This window comes from Eucalyptus grandis, chromosome 7 (genome assembly GCF_016545825.1).
Source record: "Eucalyptus grandis isolate ANBG69807.140 chromosome 7, ASM1654582v1, whole genome shotgun sequence".
NCBI lineage: Eukaryota > Viridiplantae > Streptophyta > Magnoliopsida > Myrtales > Myrtaceae > Eucalyptus > Eucalyptus grandis.
This window is the reverse complement of record NC_052618.1, coordinates 53239210-53260219: the sequence shown is the minus strand read 5'-3', so window position 1 is coordinate 53260219 and position 21010 is coordinate 53239210. Positions and strand designations below refer to the sequence as shown.

General features: G+C 40.3%; 3 protein-coding genes across 4 annotated transcripts; 1 reads left to right on the top strand and 2 right to left on the bottom strand.

Moving 5' to 3' along the window:
* Positions 1-3245: 3245 nt before the first annotated feature.
* LOC104454222 (dolichyl-diphosphooligosaccharide--protein glycosyltransferase subunit 1B) lies at positions 3246-9208 on the bottom strand. The gene is made up of 8 exons (XM_010069008.3): positions 9007-9208; positions 8098-8142; positions 7267-7898; positions 6462-6609; positions 4614-4793; positions 4432-4500; positions 4042-4131; positions 3246-3585 (listed from the first exon to the last, which is right to left on the bottom strand). The coding sequence occupies exons 1-8, from the start codon at positions 9118-9120 to the stop codon at positions 3463-3465; spliced, it is 1401 nt and encodes a 466-aa protein (XP_010067310.1). The 5' UTR covers positions 9121-9208; the 3' UTR covers positions 3246-3462.
* A 2349-nt stretch (positions 9209-11557) lies between these two features.
* On the top strand, positions 11558-15483 carry LOC104454224 (BTB/POZ domain-containing protein At5g03250). The gene is made up of 4 exons (XM_010069011.3): positions 11558-11702; positions 12487-12556; positions 13308-14504; positions 14653-15483. The coding sequence occupies exons 1-4, from the start codon at positions 11644-11646 to the stop codon at positions 15196-15198; spliced, it is 1872 nt and encodes a 623-aa protein (XP_010067313.2). The 5' UTR covers positions 11558-11643; the 3' UTR covers positions 15199-15483.
* A 77-nt stretch (positions 15484-15560) lies between these two features.
* Positions 15561-20806, bottom strand: LOC104454223 (synaptotagmin-3). Of its 2 annotated transcripts, XM_010069009.3 has the most exons (12): positions 20373-20806; positions 19040-19138; positions 18903-18953; positions 18691-18814; positions 18161-18279; positions 17960-18061; positions 17797-17871; positions 17613-17689; positions 17219-17468; positions 16201-16572; positions 15922-16050; positions 15561-15817 (listed from the first exon to the last, which is right to left on the bottom strand). In XM_010069009.3, exons 1-12 carry the CDS (start codon positions 20481-20483, stop codon positions 15689-15691), a joined length of 1638 nt encoding a protein of 545 aa, XP_010067311.2. In that variant the 5' UTR covers positions 20484-20806; the 3' UTR covers positions 15561-15688. The 2 variants fall into 2 exon arrangements, with proteins under 2 accessions (XP_010067311.2, XP_039172477.1); XM_039316543.1 differs by lacking the exon at positions 20373-20806 and having other exon boundaries at positions 18691-18768; positions 19040-19112.
* Positions 20807-21010: the final 204 nt, after the last annotated feature.

The following is a 21010-nucleotide window of genomic DNA, read 5'->3' as shown; positions in this document are numbered from 1 at the left end:
CACATTTCAAGCTTTTCAAAGGTGTTCTGGCTTTTTGCCCGAATAGATGCGTGTTCTCTGGGCTTTCTTGAACGCACCCACATTTGGTAAGATTTGAATTTGATCCTACTTTAGCGTTTACTTTATAATGTGGAGACATTCGTTTTTCCCTCAAATCTTGTTGTTCTGTCATGCTGTTCGCAAAACTTCAGTAGCTACAGGAGCGAATGAGGATGGAATTCAAATGATGAAAAAAGTCCGAATTCACATAGACAGTGTGGAAATCCCAGACTCAATTCGTGAGGAGCCCACCAAAAGGAATGGACAACCTACTTTTAACGATCAAAGCCAAACCCTTCAATGGAAAAATGGGTTGTCCGCCAATTTCTCTAACTTCGCTGTGGGTAACTCAGTTTCAAGCAAACTAGGATAGGATGCCACCTTACCATAATAAGAAACAATTCAAAATCCAATAAGATATGGTCTTTCAAGACTTGTGACATAATCATAGGAAACATAGATCCTCCCGTTGATTGTCATATCGTGCACTTCACACAATTTTCATTCACTGGACAGCAAGCACATTGCTAAGGGCGAACTCCATTCCATTTCCCAACTTTGATAATTTCCCGATTCTTTATTCACTTATTCTCTTCATTTTTGGCCCCTTTTTTTTTTATCATTTTCCCAAAATTATGCTGAAAGCTGCATTGACGTTCAGTGGTCATGTGAGACCCACCAATCATTAAGATTAATTAATAAACCTAAATAGTTTATGGTCCCCACCCACGTTTTCATTTATCGAAAATTATAAATTTATTAATATTCATTTCTTAAAGTTGCGGCAACCAATGAATTAGGTATACGCCATGGGACAAATTTTAGTGCTAAAATCGATGCACGAAAAGGGCATCGTTGGAATATAACGAGGGAGGTGATGGTGGCCGGATAATGTGCAATCAAGGTCGATCCATATCTCGGCTGGCAATAATTTGGCATGCTACCTTTCATGCACGGAAAAATAAGTAAATAATTAACTCTCCTTTTATTACTATCATTGCGTCGTCGTCATTATTATTATTTGGCTTTACTGAAAAAATCATCATGATTAACTATGGTGTCCCAGTTCATGAAATTAAGTTTAAATTGTTCGAAAATGATATTATACGTATTTGGTGTTGTGATATAACAAAATAACGTGAAAATGCAGTAGATGCTCTCTACATTAGAAATAATATATCCGTAAATTATTTAAAAGAAATTCGTTGTTTGGTGCAAATTGATGTTGCTTATAATAATCGGGTGGGTCATAGTCATCAATTTACGTAACTTTTTTTTAAAAGCTTCCAAGGAGTTTGTTCACGGAAGTTATTCCTTGGACAAAGTTTGCGACGGCAAGAAAACATGAGCAGGGCAGGGCAGGATTCTCTTCGGATTGCTAAGCCGTTAATTAAATTATTGTAACCATAACTTGAAGTGTCTCTCTTCTCCTCCACTCCAAGTTCCCACCAACCCAATTCTCATGATTAATCCGTGAGGCTAATTAGCAATTTGATAGAATGCATAAGGGCATCGCGCAACGGTTACACGTGTTTGAAAATGAGGCCAACGTATGCGAAGGCATTTAGAATTTAGATGCAAAATCGATTAGATCTAATGCGCATAAGCAAGAATGGGATTGGCTAGTTGCTCTCGCCGACGAATGAAATACTTTCTTCACAACCTACACCTTTCGTCTCTCTCTCCCTCTCGATTTGGCTAACAACCTTTTTTTTTTTCAAATGCGCTTAATAGGAGTCCTCTAAAAGTATAAAGAAATTTTTTTAGTCCATATTAAAACACAATGATATGTCATTAACAAAGAACATGATTTCACAATCAAATTCAACAGTTGTCTAACATCACTTTTATAGAACAAATAACTATCTTGGCTTTTGTTTGAATGGTAGTTAAGCTAATTCCTTTTCCCTATATGATAAACCGGGAATCATTGCCACTATCACTATAAATTATGTGGAAATAGCTAATAAGTTCTTTGGGAATTGACCCACCGTGCGCCTACCCGAAACCCCTCCTTAGCCACTAGGGTCAAGAGCATAAAAAATACGATTAATGATAGAATAAAAAAAAATTGATTTATGAAGTGACATGATAATTTCCTTTTGATGTTTATGTTTGATCAAATTATCTGAAAATTAGATATGTAAAAAGAAAAGAAGAGTGAAGAAAAGAAGAAGAAGAAGAAGAAGAAGAAGAAGAAGAAGAAGATTGCAAGAGAGACTAAGGGGACAAAAAATGAAGAAGATTGCAAGAGAGACTAAGGGGACAAAAAATGTTAACAAAGAAATGATTAAAAAATCGAGGTGCGTAGGAGATAGGGGTTGACCCACCAAGGAGAGTGAGTGAGACAGTATATAAAACCCGAGGAATAAGGCAACTTTTATTTCAGAATCTTCCTGGCGGTGACAAAAAGCAATCCAAACCTAAAAGTAATATATAAATATATAATTATATATATGGGGTGGAAGATACGTAACCCAATCATACTCAGTGAATTCTGTCTCGTGTAGTATTGGGCAATCATAGTTTTTTTTTTGGGGGCAATCATAGTTCACATGAGCCTAAAGCTTCCCTAGAAGAAGAGAAAAGAGGAGACTCTTTCCAGGGAAGAGAGTGAAGGTGACACTTCTGCTGCGGCAATGGAATATGCTAAGAAACCAAACCAGACTTTTCCACGAAGGGACACGGACATCGCCTTCCCTACGAAGAAGCTATCAAGCGGGTGGGATCAAGCCACATTTTGTGTTAAATAAAACCAGACTTAGTCAAATTCAATTCGTCCAAGTTTGAGACCGTGGCGTCAGTATCCCTAATCAGAACTCATCTGATTTAGGTGTTTCAACAGAAGCAACCTGAAACGTTTTCGGGTGGGACTTTGTTGCACAAGGATCGTCTGTAGGTCGGGCCTGTGCAGCCGCCCGCAAGAACGACTCTTTCCATGGTCGAACGGACGATTCAATCGTGGACAACAAGGCCTAAAAGATTCTAAGTTTGGTTAGGTCGTTCTACTGTGACCAGCCTTACCAGCCTAATATCCAACGGGTTGGCCCAACATGCTTGGGCCACTGGAACCGTGATTGGTTTTCGACCTGCATTCATCAGCCCAAAGATGGCGTCGTTTTTCTTCTTCGTAAGGCGAATAAATAGTCATGCAATTCAGGAGACTTCTCACCGCAACCAAATTATTCAGTAAAAGATTTACTACATGATCTGAACTATGAGGATTTATAACCACAAAATTTTCCTGCTACATATACCATTCAAAAGTTACAGCACCAAATTAACTGTCATTGGTGCACTACGAACTGCAGCCGCTAGCAAAGGCTGTAACCCCGACAAGAATTACCAGTAACAGTCTCATCCATAAATATAGCTTCACTCTTCACTAATTTGTTTATCTGTGAGCCTATGCCAAAACGCTGATCATTTGCGCAAAGACAGATCGATGTGTAGGTAAGCTACGCAAGTCACGAAGAGTAAGAAGAATACGGATGTCAACATTAATGGCTCCGCAAGCATGAAGATCGGGTTGAAGTGGTAGTAAACCTGCAAAATAGCAGAAAGAAAGAAGTGAGAAATTGTGGACTTTTTGGGGCACAAAACTTGATATTGAGACTGCATGCTATACTTTAAGAGGAAAATATCTTTCTTCCAAACTGAATATAAATCAAACATTCTAGACATCATCCTTGCAGGAAATCTTATGATAGACAGGTCTTCCTTTTTTCTTAAAAGGAAGGGGGATCCAAGAGATCACATTCCACAGATCAGTAATGTTCTGGCACGCAGGCAGTTTAAGAAGTTGCAAACATGATGGAAGATATATTAAGAAACGATAATTGTGCAGAAATATTAAATCAGCCAGGCTCTTAAGCAGGCACTGCAGAAGCGCTAGTTTGTCTCACCTAAATGCCAAATTGCCAATTATATGGCAGAGCGTCCCCTTCATAATTCTTGGTTTTGCAGAATTAAGTAAAATCTTGTTTATCAAAGTAAAATTACCTGGAAGGGAATGTTATGCTCAGGGACAACATTATTCTTCTCCAGAACTACCACTGTCCTTCCAACAACATCGAGGTATGAATATTTTTTCTGCAATCACAAATAAATGTGACATCCGAGTTAATAAGGAAAAGATTTCAGATTCTGTACAGGAATTTAATGAAAAGTCCAAAAAAGATGGCCATAAGGCACTCGGCCTGGTGTTGAAGGCATTGGGGTGTGGGTATGCTTTCTAAGCTCAGGGGTTAGACTCCTGACCAATTAAAAAACATAGAAAGTCCACATGAAATGAAGCGCTGCATTTGAGCAGGACCTCAACTGACATATTGAGGTGAAAAAAAGGTTAATGAGGCACGGCACTCGTGTATGATTCCTACAGAAAGCAGTTACCTCCAGATATTGATTCACAGGAAAAGGTACGACAGCAGATGGCTCTTTTGATCCCTCAGGCAGCACAACCTGAGATACAGAAATTATCATACACTAAACCATGCCAAACGCATTAAATGCTACATGAAGATAGAATAAGAAAATACTGAATTAAATTAGATTTGATAGGTAATAAAACCCACTTTAATAGTTAACTTGTCCACCACTGTCTCCACTAGAGGACATCCATAACTGAAATTGAGGTAACGCTTGCCATCAGGAGACTCAAAAAGGAAATCTTCCAGTGGCAGACCATACCCAATAACAAAAGTTGCTTTCCAACCTCCAAACAAAGGATAACGAGGCTCAATTTCTAGTTCAGACTGTCAAAAAAGCAAAATTGAGTCAAATATTCAGCAACTAGAATAGCATGCTGTAAATGATAGTATACTCTAAGTTGATGTGTTTAGCAATGCATAGAAGGTAATTTTTTTAACAACGCAAATAATTAAGGAAAATAGTTGGGAAGAGAAACACCCAGTAAAATTCAAATGCTCTCTATGTTGTTATAAATTGCAAGGGCAGCAATGCAGCTACAAAAATAACATCAGATTGAATATCTTCCTCATATGTGAAAACAATAAGTGACTAAACAAGAGCACAAGTCCTAAAATTTGTCAACTTTGTGCACTCAAGTTCTTCCTTCAATTTCGTTAGTTTTTAATTAAACCAACAGAGGGGTGTGGCATTGTTTAATTCGTTTTTTACTGTCACTTTTTTAGTCATCTTTTCAATCCTTGAACTCAAACCGAAGTCGTTTTAACCCAACAACAGAATGTTACAAAATCCGAAATTAAATGAAGCTTGAAAACTCAAAATGATCTTCAAAGTAAAAAAAGACGATAGCAAAATTAGGGGCTGCAAGGGTGGCGCTGCCACTGCTTGATTTAGCAGGCAAGGGCCAACAACCCTCGCCTGACCATCAGTGAGGGCCGCAGATCTCGGAGGGCAAGCACCCTTGCAAAGCTCAGTGGTGCTACCACAGTCACCACCACCAAGTGAGGGTGTGCTTGCCCTTGCCAGTCAAGGGGCGAGGCAGTGCCGCCCACAATGGCCCTACCCCTCGTGATCTGTTTTGTTTTTTTGTGAGTCCTTTGTTAATTTTCAAATAAACTTTTTTTTTCTTTCAATTTCAATTAATTATTTGGAAATTTTAACTTTTTTATTTTTATTGTAATTTTAATTGTTTTATTTTCTAAAAGTGGAATAAAAACAATGTCATTTTTGTGTTGAAAGTGCACCATCACAACATTATTGGCCACGTGAGAAAAGAAAATAACAAAAAAAGCCACACGGCATTTTCCCTTCAAGAAGATAATGGAAGGACTAAAGTGCACAAAGTTGACAAGTTTTAGAATTTAAATGCACAAAACAAAATTTTTATGATTAAAGTGCATGAGGTTGACAAGTTTTAGGACTTGCGACATAATTATCTTGCTAAACAATTAGCTCAAATAAAGCACAGGACCAACAATATTTTTGATTGCAACATGTTTCTCTCTGGTGTAAGATTTCATTAATGAGGAGAAAGATCATGCATCACCCAACTTCATGGTATAGGCATCTTGTCTAGTCTAATTCGATCTAATACATCAGTATAAATAGGGGCTGGACAGAGGGTTATGGTTGAATCATATTTTTTACATCACAAAGCTCCATTCTACTAGGCCTGCCTCTTATATCCTAATGCAAAAATTAGACTACTCTTTTTATATTCCACTAATTCAAACAATAATGCTTTGAGAAAAAAGAGTTCCGACATAAGCTATATACTCAGGGTATGAATTTAATTAATCTGGATAACTGCACATGATGAATGGCAAAACCAAATTCTTCCACAAGATAGTTACTTAAACATCAATTATTCTTCAAGCCAATTTCTTTTATTTACAATAAGTATCACGCAAAAATTATCCCCGACAACCACCTGCAGGAACCTATATCCTGCAAGATAGTGCATCTTATCTAAAACAAAAATATGAAGGATGTACCTTTAGAGCACCCAAACGTAGGCGTGATGATGAAATGTTCCCTATTTCATCACGATAGTATACGGAGTGCACTCTAGGTGGGAGTCTAGCTAGAAGATGTCTGAACGAAGAGACACCACTGTGACCTGGCCTAGATTGATATTCAACCCTGCCAAAAGAGAACTTCTGAAGTTGAATATCTAGGTGTGCAGTAAATTAACCAGATTGAGGAATTCAAATGAACTAACACCAAGAACCAATTCTCTTTTCCTCAATCCAATTATCCAACAAAAGCATCACACCACCTGAGCAACCATCTCTAGATAGGAGAGACCCACAAATGCAGCTATAACCATGAGACACTAAAGTTTTTGTGACATCAATGAGACTGTACCGAGTCGATCATGGATTGCACATTTATAACACAATAAGATCTTTAGAAGTCAATTATATAAAAGAAGGATTCAAGCATCAATCTAAAGTTCTGAATAAATTCCACATACTACTAACAAGCTTTGAACACTAAAAAGAGCAGGAATTAAAGAGGACTCGGAGTATGGTTAATTACAACACAAGAAATAGTATCCTCTGTAATTTATAATTATTCCAACTTAAAATTAAGATACTAATATTTATTTAACAATTGCAAGATTGAATTAATCAAACGCAGCCTACTGCATCCACACATCACTTTGCAGTAGAATTCTTACAAAAACATACTTATAAGACCCAGAAAAGTGAAAAATCAGAAACTAGTTGATAAATAAGCAGTGTTTGCATATTTCAAAATGATAGGACGAAGCATCTTCAAAAGTGAGAAGCCTACCTTGAAAAGACACCTTTGTGGCGAGCACCAGCGTGAGCCAACTTATATTGCTCAGTGATCTGAAGGCTTCCCCAATGAGATATTTCCACCTCCCGTACAAGCTCCTCAACAACAGCGAAGGGACTATTATTTTCCAAGTGCACAATCACTGGTGAATATGAATGCGGAGGACGGTCATTGTAAGGCCCATATTTCAGTTCAGTACCAGCACGATGAGTAGGGTCTACTACAGTGAAAGACTCCACTTTTGTAGTTGGTGTCTTAATAAATGTTATCTGCTGCTTGATATGATATGGCGACAATATTAGGGCACTGTCATGGTAGTAGACCAGCTGTGACTCTGACTGACTTATCTCCACGGGAAAGGGTTCCAGAGAATGTGTTAGTATACAGAGTACCTCCAATGTGACAGCTTCACCAGCGGCCAATGGATTTAGCAGGGATATAGATAAGTACTTAGTTCCATTGGGTGCATCAGGTAACTCTTTTGGATTTACATCTAGAGGGGTATAGGTTTTCTTCTTCCGTTTTCCTGTTGCCACTTGTGCCTTCACAACTGCTAGATGATCAACCTGTGTCGGTGGAAAAGCAAGCAGAATTTCTGAAGCAGGAGAAGCCCCAGTATTTTCAACCTGAAAGAGGCCCATCAATTAAAAAACTAAACTTATGGACAAAGAGCAACTTTACAAGCAAAACTTGGCAATTTATTGTTTGGTATTTATCAGTGAGATTCCTGAAAGGAATTTCATGTAAGATGAACCAAAAGAAATGTAAACAGGAAGATTCTATATGTTCAGAGAGATAAAATCAAACAAAGACACGTGCACTTACCTTCAAAGTCAGGAAAACCTTAATGATGTGAGAAGTCAGGTCAATCTGCAAGAAGTTAACAGCACAAAAAGGAAAATGCATCAGTCATCAGCAATGTTCAAAGAAACATTCCATGAGTAATCAGTGGTATCTTATGCAATTGATGTACCATGAAAATGTAACTTAAGGGACAGGAAAAACAAACAACTACCAGAAAGGCCATTCTTAGTTTCTAGCGTCATATTGAATAAACTGTAAAGCCTTGCATTTTCAGAAAACTATCTTTGAACCAACATTCATGGGACGGAGGAATTGAATAAGCTATGAGCTACTCCCTGGCTCTTCCTGTTCACAGCGATAGACAGACGGGAAAAAGAAATCTCGACAAGATTGAGAAGCTGTGGCAGACTGAGGCAGTGAAAAGTCTATCATCAACAAACAAAATTCCATCTTTTCCCCCAAACTTCCTATAAACTAATCATTCCCGAGTAACCATCAAATGAAGAGGAGAATCGTCCACAAGGTCCACGACCGCCACCGTAAGCAGCATTCCATACGTAACACGACTCGATCCCTTATGTCGGAAAATCCACGGCTCCAAAACCCCTCTAAACAAACTCGCGACCACAACGACGTCCATCCACGGCTCGACAAGGACCTAAGCCCCGTCACTCTTATCACTTCCGGTACGAAGCGATTCCACGTGCTTCGATAAATTAAGAAGGAATTCCACGCACTCCAATACACAGTCTCGGCAGTCAAAATCGATCGACGACGTAGTCAACCAATCTAAGCTCGGACGAGCGGCGATTCCGAGCTCAAGATCCGCGATCTCGAGGGAACGCAGGACGCACTCGCGGGCGCGAATCGCTTCGGGAAATGGAAAGAAAAAACGAAGGAGGAGAAGGGGAGGGAGAGAGAGAGAGGTACCCTGCGTTCGGCATTGACGACCTGGATGTCCTGCGCAGAACAGGAGGGCAGGATCAAGAGGAGAGCGAAGATCGAGATGGAGACGGCGGCTCGAAGCCGCAGCGGAATCGCCATTGGACGCTGCACCTTCTCTTCTCTCCCCTGCTGCGCTCGCTTGACGAAGAAGACGACTCGCAGTCGCGCAAACTGGTAAGTCTTCGGAGACGAGAGACGAGGACGAGGACGAGGACGAGGAGGACGAGATTGTGGGCTTATGGGCTTTTTAAGTGGTCCGTTCGATTGATTTTGGGCCATTATGTTGCGTGGAACGGGCTTCCGGTCGGGCCCGGTCCAGGACAGGCTCTCGGGTTACTTGGAGAATAATTGAAAGGCTTCCCAATTCCATCCGGGTCAGGCTAAATATCGTATGCTTATCGATATCAACGTGTATCATGAACTCCGTTTGTTTTTCCAAAAATAAGTAATTTAAAAAATATTTTCCTAAAAATAATCACTTTTTATTACTTAGAATAATTAGTTAACAAAAAATATTTTTATCATCAACGACAATTTATGTTTAAACATTTTCAAAAAAGATTAAATTATTTTATGTTCATTCATTTTTGTAAGCAATCATTAATGGAAAATATTCTCTAAATCATTTGTTTTTTTATGAAACAATGCATTCTCTTTTTCGTTCCAATTGTATTCTGTCATGGGTTCTTCAATTCTCGGATCATAACCCATTTTAACAACTTTTATCTCTTTGTAATAAATTATCGTGATACACGATTGATGAAAAGTTAGATTCTAAATCCAAAAGCTACCAATCTATCAATTTACAATTCATGACAAGCTGTGCAGTGAAGAGCTTGCCAAGCCAATATGGGCATCGATTGTCCTAGTGGATTGAAAAGGGTTTTTTTTTATTTGTTAGTTTTACTCTAGTTCTCAACTTATTCTGAAACTTTTGTTTTGCCTTTTTATAGAGCGTGAAAGTCTAAACCCAAACCTAAAGCTAATCTCTTCACTCCAATCCCTTGAAAAAGTGGATATTTGAATTTCCTACCTTCCCCTTTTCCTACCTTCCCCATCTCATGTAAGAAATGTTGTCACTGGAGTAAACCCCAATGATTAGAAGAGAGCTCTTTAACTTACCCATCATTATTAACCCAAAAAAAAAAAAAACCTTACCCATCATTTAGTACAAACTTAATGAGGAGGCATACCAAGTTAGAGCTTCACCGTGATTATTTCATTCTTTCTTTTTCTTGGAAAAGAACTTCTATTTCGTGAGTAAAGAATATATTATCGGGATATTAGAAATGATGGAGTGATTGCAATAATGAGTTTTCCTTAACCACCGCACCACATGAATCACACTCAAACTTGATGAATTGCAAGGGGCCCCCTTGGGCATGCTCTCGAGTGAGAGTAGAAGAACCAGCACATTGGATGATATATAATACATGTGGTCCTTTCTCTAGTCTCTTGAGGTTCGGTTCAAGACGCGTCCGACTATTTCGCCCGTGCGTACGACTATTTTTTCATTGCTTGTGCGGTGTCATAATGAATTAGCTATAAGAGTAATAACTCTAACTGAAACTAGACATATAATATTTTATTTTTACAGCTATAATGGTTCTTTTCCGGGAGACAAACATTTGAATCGACATTTTATGTAATCGAACGAGGTAACAGGATATTCAAGGTTGTTTTCATTTTTTATCATTATATTGACTATTTTCCGGAAAGCAAACATTTGAGTCAACATTTAGTTTTTGTCTTAATAATTAAAAACGAACATTTAATCTACATATACAAAAAGGAAAATCAACGACGATAAAGTTGGTTGTTGCACCGGATATTCATTTAAAGGTTTTATTTTTTCTTTTTTTCTTTTTTTTTTGGGGGGGGGTGATGATTTAAGGGATTTTACTAAAAAAGAATGTAGATGAGGGTTAAATGAGAAAGTAAAGAATGAAATAAAATTCACTTTAGGCTTGAATGCATAGAAGATGTCTAAAGTGGCCTGTATTTGCATAATGGACCGACAACAACTTGACTTGGAGATAAAACATGAACGTATGGAAAACGATCAAACGCGCTCAACTGATGCAGTTTACATGCAACGACTGATGCAGAACTCTTGAGATTCCGAGCGGAAGGTCAAAACATCAACATCATGAAAGCTCAAATGTCACTCACCTAACATGAGAGAGAGAGAGAGAGAGAGAGGGAGATCCGAGAATGGCGTCCAAGAATCCAGAGGTTTGAATGGACCCGTTCTTGGAGTCCAAACGAAGATAACCATCGAACGAAAGCACACTGCACTTGCGTTTTCTTTAATCGCCGCCTTTTCGTATTTACCCTCGTAACTGAACTTTCTACCCTTTTGGATCCCTCCCTCTCTCTCTCTCTCTCTCTCGGTAACAGAAAGATCACATTCTGCACAGAGAAATAGACGCCCTCTCGACTTCTGCACTCACCGCTACACTTCCTCATCATCACCATCATTATCGCAATTATCATATTCCGTTCTTGTCATTGCTTTCTTGATCGTCACTCCATCCTTCGGGATCGTTGCTATATATTTCGGTGCTGGAGCTAATGCTTGGGTGGTAACTCGGAGAGTGTGATCAGCTCCCGTGCTCGTTCATGGCGTGCATGAAGTTGGGTTCCAAGCCTGAGGCCTTCCACCTCGATGGCAACTCCTGGTATGCTTCGTTTCGTTGCTTCTCTTTGATCACTTCTTTAATCTTTTTTACTTTCCTTTCAGCTTGGCACTTTCAGTTTCTTTGGAAAATGAGATGCGTAATGTGGGTGATAGGTTGAAATTTGCTTCGTGGGTGTGGTTTATCTGGTGGATATAAATTTGAGGCTGTCGAGTTGTTATATGTTATGGTCGTTAACGTTATGAGCTAATATTAGAACTTTGCTGGTTGATGTTACCATGAAAAACCAAAGCTTAAACAGCATAATTGGAGAGTGTGATTGGCCAATTTCATTATTCTTCGCTCATTTTCAAATTGTTGACCGTGTAGTTGACCAGTATACCTTCACACGTTATGCTATTGCTGGTTACACCAGAGCGTTTGCGTTTTTTTTTTTGCAGTAGCCCTTCACAGGATGAAATTTGGAAAATGTTTTATCTTTCTTTCATAATCTGTGTCTTTTGGACTGATGCTGTCAGCTCAACACTTGGGTTGTCTCTGGACGAATGGTTTTTGGGTCATACTGGAGCTGAAGTTCCTTGGTTTAAGCCGCCAAAGGATGGCAAAGTCCATGGAATTGCAGTAGCAAGAATTGTTATTCCAGTTTGTCTGAAAACACCAGATTTGTTGTTCTTTAAAAGTTGTGTTACTTTTTGCTTGGATTTACACAGTTGTGCAGGGAACTATTTTTTGCATCTAAAACTATTTGGGTCTGTTTAAAGATGGTTCTTTTAACCTTACTCTTTTGGAACTCTCCATTTAAATTGAGCTTCGATTGTTTTTGTAGGATTTGCTCAACAGGGTTACCGAGTGATGTTGTAATTGAAGTTGGAGACACATCCTTCCATTTACATAAGGTTAGTTTAATTGTCGAGTTCAAGACTGAGCCTTTCTGGGGTGTTGCTCTTTTCTTGGTTAAATGCAAACCAGAGATCTTAATACTGGTAGGTAAACGCCAACATTAGGAGATAGGAATTGTAATAACATCTAATGCAACTTCTTCAGTTCAATCCCTTGGTTGTCAAGATTAAGTATTGAATTCTCTTGTAAGAATGACGCATGCGAAATCTTACTTACATGGGGGGTACTTTACATCCCGGATGGATATTTTACACCATGACATTTCTACAGGATTTTTATTTGTCTTTTTTCTTGGTTGTTTAATTTTCAGTTCACGCTTCAGGGGAGGCATTTAAGCAAAATGTGGAATCTTCTATGTTGAAACATTTGTATGAGCACTTGTGTCAATGATCTACTATTCACTGATGAGTTCTGAATCATTCATAAGAGAATAGTTTGACAGTTGCGATGGTCCTGAATATATTCTGTCAATTTCTGGTTGTCAAGATTACAAATCCAACGTATTATTAAACTTTGATCAAAGGGGAAATCATTCCCTGGTGATTTATGTCAGATTAAGCTATTTACCAAGAATTAAGGTAGGAACATCCGACAAAGAAGGTCAAAATCCAAAATCGTAGCCAGACTCAGAGCTATTGTCGTTTGAGCACACAGATACTGATCAGACATTGAATTTGATCACTAGATATCTTGAATCTTCCGATTTTTCAAGTCTAATGAAGTTTCTGTTTCCTATATTTCAATCAGTTTCCCTTGCTATCTAGAAGTGGGTTATTGGAGAGTCTTATCGGAGAATGCTCCAGAGATGATGAGCAGAAATGCACAGTGCATCTCAACGATATACCTGGTGGTGCCAAAACCTTCCTTCTCGTGGCGAAATTCTGTTATGGCGTCAAACTTGAGCTCACCGCAACAAATGTGATTGGTATTAGATGTGCGGCCGAGTATCTCCGGATGAATGAAGACTATGGAGATGCAAACCTCATAGCACAAACCGAGAATTTCATGAATGAGGTCTTCGGAAGCTGGTCTGACTCGATCAAAGCGCTAGAAACCTGTGAGGAGGTCCTGACACAAGCAGAAGAGCTTCATATCGTTTCACGATGCATCAATTCCTTGGCAATGAAAGCCTGTGCAGACCCGAGCCTGTTTAGTGGGCCAGCTTCCTCTCATAGCGGATCAGAAAGTCCGGCCGGTGCTGCATCCTGGAATGGAATAGGTGCGGCTGGCAAGGCAGACTCTGTTGGCGAGGATTGGTGGTACGAGGATGCCTGCATCCTCAAGTTACCATTTTATAGAAGGCTGATTCTAGCCATTGGAAACAGGGGCATGAAGCCAGAGAAGGTTGCTGGTTCGGTCATGCGCTATGCAGTGAGGCACCTGCCGTTGATGCGCAGGCAGTCGAGCGCAACCCACTCAACTGTTTCATCATCATCTGAAGCGGATCAAAAGAATGTTCTCGAGCAAATAGTTGAGTTACTCCCCTACCAAAAGGCCGTCTTTCCTACCAATTTCCTGCTTCAACTTCTGAGGACATCCATGATCTTACATGCTGGATCGTTGTGTCGAGAGAATTTGGAGAGGCGCATCGGGGCACAATTAGAGCAAGCCCTCCTCGAAGACCTCCTAATACCAAACATGGGTTGTTCGGTGGAGACGCTCTATGACATTGATTGTGTTCAACGGATCCTAGATCACTACATCGGGGAAGAACGCGACGTGAATTATCCTAACGCAAATTGTGTGGAAGGACAGCTGATGGAAGGTTCTCACGCCTTGACTCCGATGACGATGGTCGCAAATTTGGTGGACAGTTATCTTTCTGAGGTGGCGCCCGATGTTAACTTGAAGCTGCTGAAATTTCAGTCGCTTGCTGCTGTCATCCCTGATTATGCCAGGCCACTGGATGACGGTATCTACCGTGCAATCGACATATATCTCAAGGTGAACGAGAATTCAGAGCTTGACTACTTCATTGGACAATTGGGCGGGAATGCTCTATTCCTATCTCTCTTTCATTTCAGTATGAATTCATGATCTGTCTCTCACCACAGCTCTCTCTTCTGACTGCTAAATTGTATAAACATATTAGGCACATCCCTGGCTTACGGACTCAGAAAGAGAACAACTATGCCGGCTAATGAACTGTCAGAAGCTCTCGCTCGAAGCCAGCACGCACGCTGCCCAAAATGAGCGGCTTCCTCTTAGGGTGATTGTACAAGTTCTTTTCTTTGAGCAACTCCGTCTCCGCACTTCAATGGCTGGCTGGTTCTTTGTGTCCGACAACCTCGGCGCCTCGCAGAACCCAAGTTGCAACCTCGTGCTCGCGAGGACCGAAGCCCCAAACCCAGCAACTACAACCCAACAATTGGTCGTGGCAGCCGATGACGTGAAGGAGAGGGTTTGCGAGCTCGAGAAGGAGTGCTTGAGCATGAAGCAGGACCTGGAGAAGCTGGTGAAGACGAGGGGGAGCTGGAACATCCTCTTCAGGAGATTAGCTTTCCGACTCAAGTCGAGATCTCCAAAACTGCCAAAGCCATCCAATGATGCCAAAGATTCGGAGACGCCAACAGCACCTCTGATTGACGGCAAAGAAAACCATTGCAACGCCAACAAGGAAGAGCTGTCGAAGATTTAGTTGATGATGTTTGAAGAAACTTCTCTATTGAGTCGTGCCTTTCTCCCTCTTTTCCGTATATCGTTGTCATCAGTTAAACCTGTTAGTGTGCGGCCCTTGATTTAGTTCTATCCTCAAGTTTCTATTATGGTCAGTCTAGATCTGTTTTGCTTTGTTCTCTTATGGAAGCAAAAGGTGCACGTTACCTTATGGTTATTTCAATTGTTCCTGTAACTAGAATGTCTGCATGAGAGAAAATGCTTACGATCACAATATCTGCAATATGATATTAGACATTTTAGAACCTGCAGCAATCTCATCGGAACTATTAATCAATGTCGCTTGATTTGTACGAGAGTTGCAGGGTAAGATTGCTCAAAATCTTTGACCTAACAAAGTTATTTTCTCTTCCATTGCCTAATCATGTACATCCTAGATGCCAAAAGAATAATAGAAAAAACTGGTGTGTACTCAAAATAATCAGCAGTTCTACATTGTGCACAGCAGTCAATTACACTGTTGTCCACCGTATCTCCACATGTATCACCCCATTCTTCGAATCGATCAAGTGATATTTCTCGTTGATCCGTCCATTGTGCACGACATCGTTAAGATTGATTTGCACGTGGCCTAAAGATTCCTGCAATGCAATCTCACTTTCAAAATGTGAAGGTTGTATAAACGGGAAGAAAGTCCATGATCCAGATATAGAGGGCAATCAGCACTAATTAACATGGTACCAACCTTCGACCGAAAGCTAATGCTGGTTCGCTTGCTCATTACTGCAATGTGGATCTTGTCGCTCAAAGGAGGCTCATCAAGCATGAACTGGAATTCTTCATTCCAGCGAGGATCGCGAGTCTTCCTCAGCATCTAATGAAACAGAATATACCATAAAAAGGTGGCTCCTAGACTTCCCAAACGTTATCAAACAAGACAGCACAGACACCTTGCTGACATTCTACAACTAGGCTACTTTGAGAAATGGGTCCAGAGCAGAAGATGCACCGAGTCAAAAATTACCTTTGTTTTTTTCTTCTCTCCTCTGAAAATCACTAATGCATAAGGATTATTGTGCCTCTCCCCTTCTACGTCCTCAGCTCCTTGAACAATAACCGAAAGTAAGCCCGCTCCGCTCAGAGCGCTGTCATCGGATACTTTATCAATTCCACTTTCGATTCTTCCGTAGCCATTGGGAAGTTCCTTAAAGCTTCCACTTTCTTCCTTGAAAGGAACAAACGTTAGTTCCACCACCAGCTGGCCTCTTCTTTTCTTATCCTGGTGATCACTAATATCTGTGTGCTTCATCAAGTTGAGAACAAACTCCTTTTTCTCATGGGGTTTAAGCAAGTTCAGAGGAACTAGCTGTATCCCCAGTCTGTCGTGTGCACCTACCTGCCAACAAGAGGGACAAAATGAAGGAACAATTGACCGTTCAATAAAAGTTGTTCAGATTATAAAAAGGGAAAGGAATTTCACATTAAGGGTGCATCTATTTAGAGTAAAACAATTTCCAGGAAAATGCTTTCAGACTTTTTCCACCTATTTAAACACCAGAAAATGAACCCGTCAACAGAAAACATTTTCCATTAACCAAAATTGGTATGCTAAGCCTTTAGAAAATGAATTCCCCTCCCATGAAGGGGAATCATTTTCCCCAAAGAGACACATAGTACATAGTGGTGCTGCCAATGCAACATCAGTGAGCACCCCTCCCACTCTCAGATAAAACCATTTCCTTCAACATAAAGTTGTTCATAAAACAAAACACACCCTAAGCATAGGTAACAATGTAATTGCTGGCAGTCAAAAGAGCAGAACAAAGATCTCTAAGATTTGAGATTTTTCCATAAGTTTTGGAAGTTTCTTTGAACAGGTCAAATTAAATGGCAGTTTTAATCTCTCAAAGCAGGAGCCGCCTATTATTGTCCATTGTCTGTATTTTTGTCTAGCTTGAAAGGATGAAGAAATATAAAACTGCTTCGACCTCAGCTTTTGAGCTTCTTTCAAGCTACTAAAAAATGGGGAATAGCAGAAGAACCTTGTCCCAGTCAAAGACTTGCAAATGCAAAATCTGAGACTGCGGATCCTTCACTATAAACTTGAAGTTCTCGTTCCATTCGGGATTCAAGTTCTTCCTTATGATGGAAGTCTTCTTTGCTGGAAGTCTGTCTCCGCTCAGTTTGAGTTTGACATAAGGGTCTGACGCCCCCAAAAAGTCCATTTTCAAGAGTTTCATTGCGCGGACAACTTTCACGTGCAGTATTCCTACTGGTTGTGTCGCAGCCGCTCTACACAAGATATTAAACGGACAGAAGTAATAAATTGACCATTTGTTAATCTCTACATGTAAGCAAGATGTGATCCCATCATATGGTTTCAAAAGCTTACAATATTAATGCGTTTGCTAGTACCAGTGATCTACATGAACTTACGTTGAAGCATCAAGGATAGGTACTTCAAGTGTTTGGGGCCAGAGATACATGTTCGCAATCTGTTTCTTGATCGTCTCCTGCATTGTAGATGGAATCAAATTAAAGTTACGTGTAAACAACTTTTCTAGTCAACAAACTTGATCATGATCCAACTCTTTCCATAAGAGAACTGATAGTTCTGCACCTGAACAAATCTGTACAGGCCAGGTATCGACATAATGTCCCCTCCCAAAATTTTCAGTCCGAAATCCACGTGTGGCTGCAACAATTGATAACAATTTATCATAAGAAAGTGCTCTTACACACTCGTCCACAAGTTTTTTCATATACTCTGAGCCAAGACCTACCTTCTCCATTAATGATACCACGAGATTTGCGAAACATGGGAAAGTAGGGACTAGGGGCTTCAGTTTGATCCTCGGAGCCATAAATATTTGCAGATCAACCAACTGGAGAAAGAACAATAAATCTTCTTGTCGGCATCATCCTCTTCATATAAATCAAAAAACATTATAACTGTTTGAGGCATGTCTTTAACCTCTTCTGACCTGGATTTTGATATGCAGAGACAACACTCTCAAGCCCAAGATGATGTTGGGATTGCCTGCCCACTTAATGACTGGTTCCATCACTAGTTCTTTCTCGTTAGTCTCATAAACTTTCATTCCTGAGAAGCACACAATGAGAGGGGAAAAACAAATGAAAAACAGGGCAGAGAAAGGATTTCGATAGAGAAGTGTATCCTCAAATTGTTTTAACGATGTCACTAAAGCATGCGAGCAAAGCATTTGATTCCATAGACAGACTGTTCAATCATTGTATGAGTTTGCAGCTTTTCGTATATAAAAAAGAACAATATTAAAACGATTTTTTTCCTTTTCTTAAGGGAAGCCAGACTTTTTGGACAACCCCTAAAATACAGAAAGCTCTTGCATCATTTTGCAGGGGAATCTGTTTTTATACTTCAGAGTTGCTTCAAATAGAAACCATGAATTAATCATTTTTTGGCGGCATCTTGAAGGAAACTCAATCTTTCAAAGCCTGGGAGGGGGCTATGGTAAACATACTGCTTGCTTACCGTGAAATGTGGGCGGAAGAGTTCCAAGACTTAACTTCTCAAACTCAATAGCTTCAATTTTATACTTTCCAATGTACTCTGCAAACATAGGTTCCGCCGTGCTTCTTATATTACCACAAATTGCCTGTACACGAGACTCGAGTAATGCTCATATGCTTCTACATGCAACAGAAAAAGGTAAAAATAAAAAACCTTATATGCTACGACATTACCCTATCGAGGTATGGCCACATGTCCAAGATGAACTTGTTCAGCCAGTCGACCTGTGCAAATCCAAATTATGGTCAAAGTAGCACGTAGAAAATGCAAACATTTTGCGATATCGTGAAAGAAAACCCAAAGAACTTACCCTATCATAGTCCGGACTCTTGATCCATAGAGGAATCTCTGGTAGTATCTCCTGCAAGGCACTTGTATCCAACTTGTGCAGGGGCGTAGTAACTGGTTCCTGCGAGTAATGCAGATACCAGCTAAGCCGAGACACTTTCGTCACAAATTTTGATCTCTCTCAGAATTTTGATAACACGAATTAGAATTAGTTGTGTTCAAAACAATGGTGGATGAATGGTATGCGTTCGGTCAATATGGCACTGAAAGATAAAGTCTCTTCCTTTTCTTAATCATTAGGAGCCATAGAAAAGAAGCTTCCTTTTGTAATGCTTTACAAAATAAAGATGAAGTTGTTTTTCCTTCGCCAGCCACTCAGGTAACCAATGAACAGAAGAGCTTCGCGTCCTTAAGTATCTTTGAGAAAAGGGGGCTAAAAAGAATTTCAGGATTAGAACCATTAGAACCACTTTAACTCGGTATCAAAACACAAGATCGAGCTTGCCAACTCAATAGTCATCTTATTGGATAAATTTTGAATGCAATGACAAAGAATGTGGTCATTTACACCTCCTAGGTATTCTCATTGTCCTGCCCATTTTACGTTCAAGTTTGCAAAAGTTTGCATTTGTCCAGAAGGCAAAAGACCAAATAATTGGCTTCAATTAATCAGGATAAGAAATTACAATCAAAACCACAAGAACTCCAAGTGATACAACCGTCTCGTGGACATTAGAAATGCCACTTTTCTTGCAGAGCCCTCCCCCCCCTCCTCTCTCTCTCTCTCTCTCCAGTAAATAACAGAAGGAAGAAAGGGTCAAATGACGTGCAAAATTTCAAATCTCATATGTGTAAGAAACTTGTCTGCTTTGACCATCAAGACTGATCGTAAACAAGACGCAACCTCATCATCAACTCTCAAATCAAGAAACTTAGCTTTCAGAGAAGAAAAGATATTATCGATCTCTCGACACACGGATAGACGAAATCATCCGCCACTCAATCTCATTCTGACCTCAGACATTAGAACTCCATAGGAAACTCACCATCCAATTGCATTTAGAAAAAAAAGAAAGAGAAAAAAAACCCAAATCTCTTTTCTGGAAGAAGGTGGCAAGCTCAAGTTTCAGCCGACGAACACTGCGAAAAGTGCACGACATGGCAGCATCGACAAGATTCCAGAAAGAACTGATCGTTGCCGTTAAAATCCCAATAAAAACACGAACAAGAGAGTCCTTCTCAAAGCCGAGTGATGACCAAACAAAACAAAAGCACAAATCCACAGAACAGTTCTCGCGTGCATCCACGGAGTAAACAGCAAATGCAGCACGGCGGATGATCAAAAACGCTCTTACCTCTACATCCTTAGGCTGAGAATAAACGAAAAGATAGAAACCCAAGACGAGGCCGAGAGGAAGGCCGATCGCGAACCCAAGAATTCCGAAGATGGTGCTCAAAAACCCCATCTTGAGCACTCTCTCCCTCGGCCGTCCTCACTCCAAGAAGCTGGAGATGGTGGCGTTCAAGAAACAAGAAAGCACTCCCGAGCGCATGCAGGAGAAGAACAAGAAGAGGACGAAACGGAGGAAGCAGCAGCCGAAGGTGGCGATGACAAGGAAGAGAGACGTTGGTGGTCGGGAACACGCGACCGAGAGACGACGATCGACTCGTGAGCGAAGCTTTGAGGGGGAAGCGCCGAGGAAAGAAGTGTTTTCTATCGCTTCGCTCTGCTCGACGACTCTTTCAAAATGAAGTCCGCCGTCCCTGTCTGCTCGAAACGAATGCTTCCAAGTGGCGACCCTTCCTCGTCGTCTGATCACGCGCGACTCCCCGCCGGCAATGACCATTTTCTCCCTTCGTCTTTTGATTTTTTTTTGTTGATTTTTCCACGGAGAAGTTTACTTGAACGATCCGATGGGACCAAACGGGGAAGACTATGTACGAAAGAATATGTGCAGAATATTATTTGAAAGGGGCAGAGCACGTCGGCTTT

Excerpts from the sequence above, each read along its gene's own strand:
- LOC104454224 (XM_010069011.3), top strand. The coding sequence starts at position 11,644 with ATGGCGTGCATGAAGTTGGGTTCCAAGCCTGAGGCCTTCCACCTCGAT. Across the intron at positions 11,703-12,486 it reads CACCTCGATGGCAACTCCTG|GATTTGCTCAACAGGGTTAC; the intron begins GTATGCTTCGTT and ends TTGTTTTTGTAG. Across the intron at positions 14,505-14,652 it reads CAATCGACATATATCTCAAG|GCACATCCCTGGCTTACGGA; the intron begins GTGAACGAGAAT and ends TAAACATATTAG.
- LOC104454222 (XM_010069008.3), bottom strand. The coding sequence starts at position 9,120 with ATGGCGATTCCGCTGCGGCTTCGAGCCGCCGTCTCCATCTCGATCTTC. Across the intron at positions 8,143-9,006 it reads TCGTCAATGCCGAACGCAGG|ATTGACCTGACTTCTCACAT; the intron begins GTACCTCTCTCT and ends AACTTCTTGCAG. Across the intron at positions 4,501-4,613 it reads TGGACAAGTTAACTATTAAA|GTTGTGCTGCCTGAGGGATC; the intron begins GTGGGTTTTATT and ends TCTGTATCTCAG.
- LOC104454223 (XM_010069009.3), bottom strand. The coding sequence starts at position 20,483 with ATGGGGTTTTTGAGCACCATCTTCGGAATTCTTGGGTTCGCGATCGGC. Across the intron at positions 17,872-17,959 it reads TGGTATCATTAATGGAGAAG|CCACACGTGGATTTCGGACT; the intron begins GTAGGTCTTGGC and ends CAATTGTTGCAG. Across the intron at positions 17,690-17,796 it reads GCCTGTACAGATTTGTTCAG|GAGACGATCAAGAAACAGAT; the intron begins GTGCAGAACTAT and ends TCTACAATGCAG.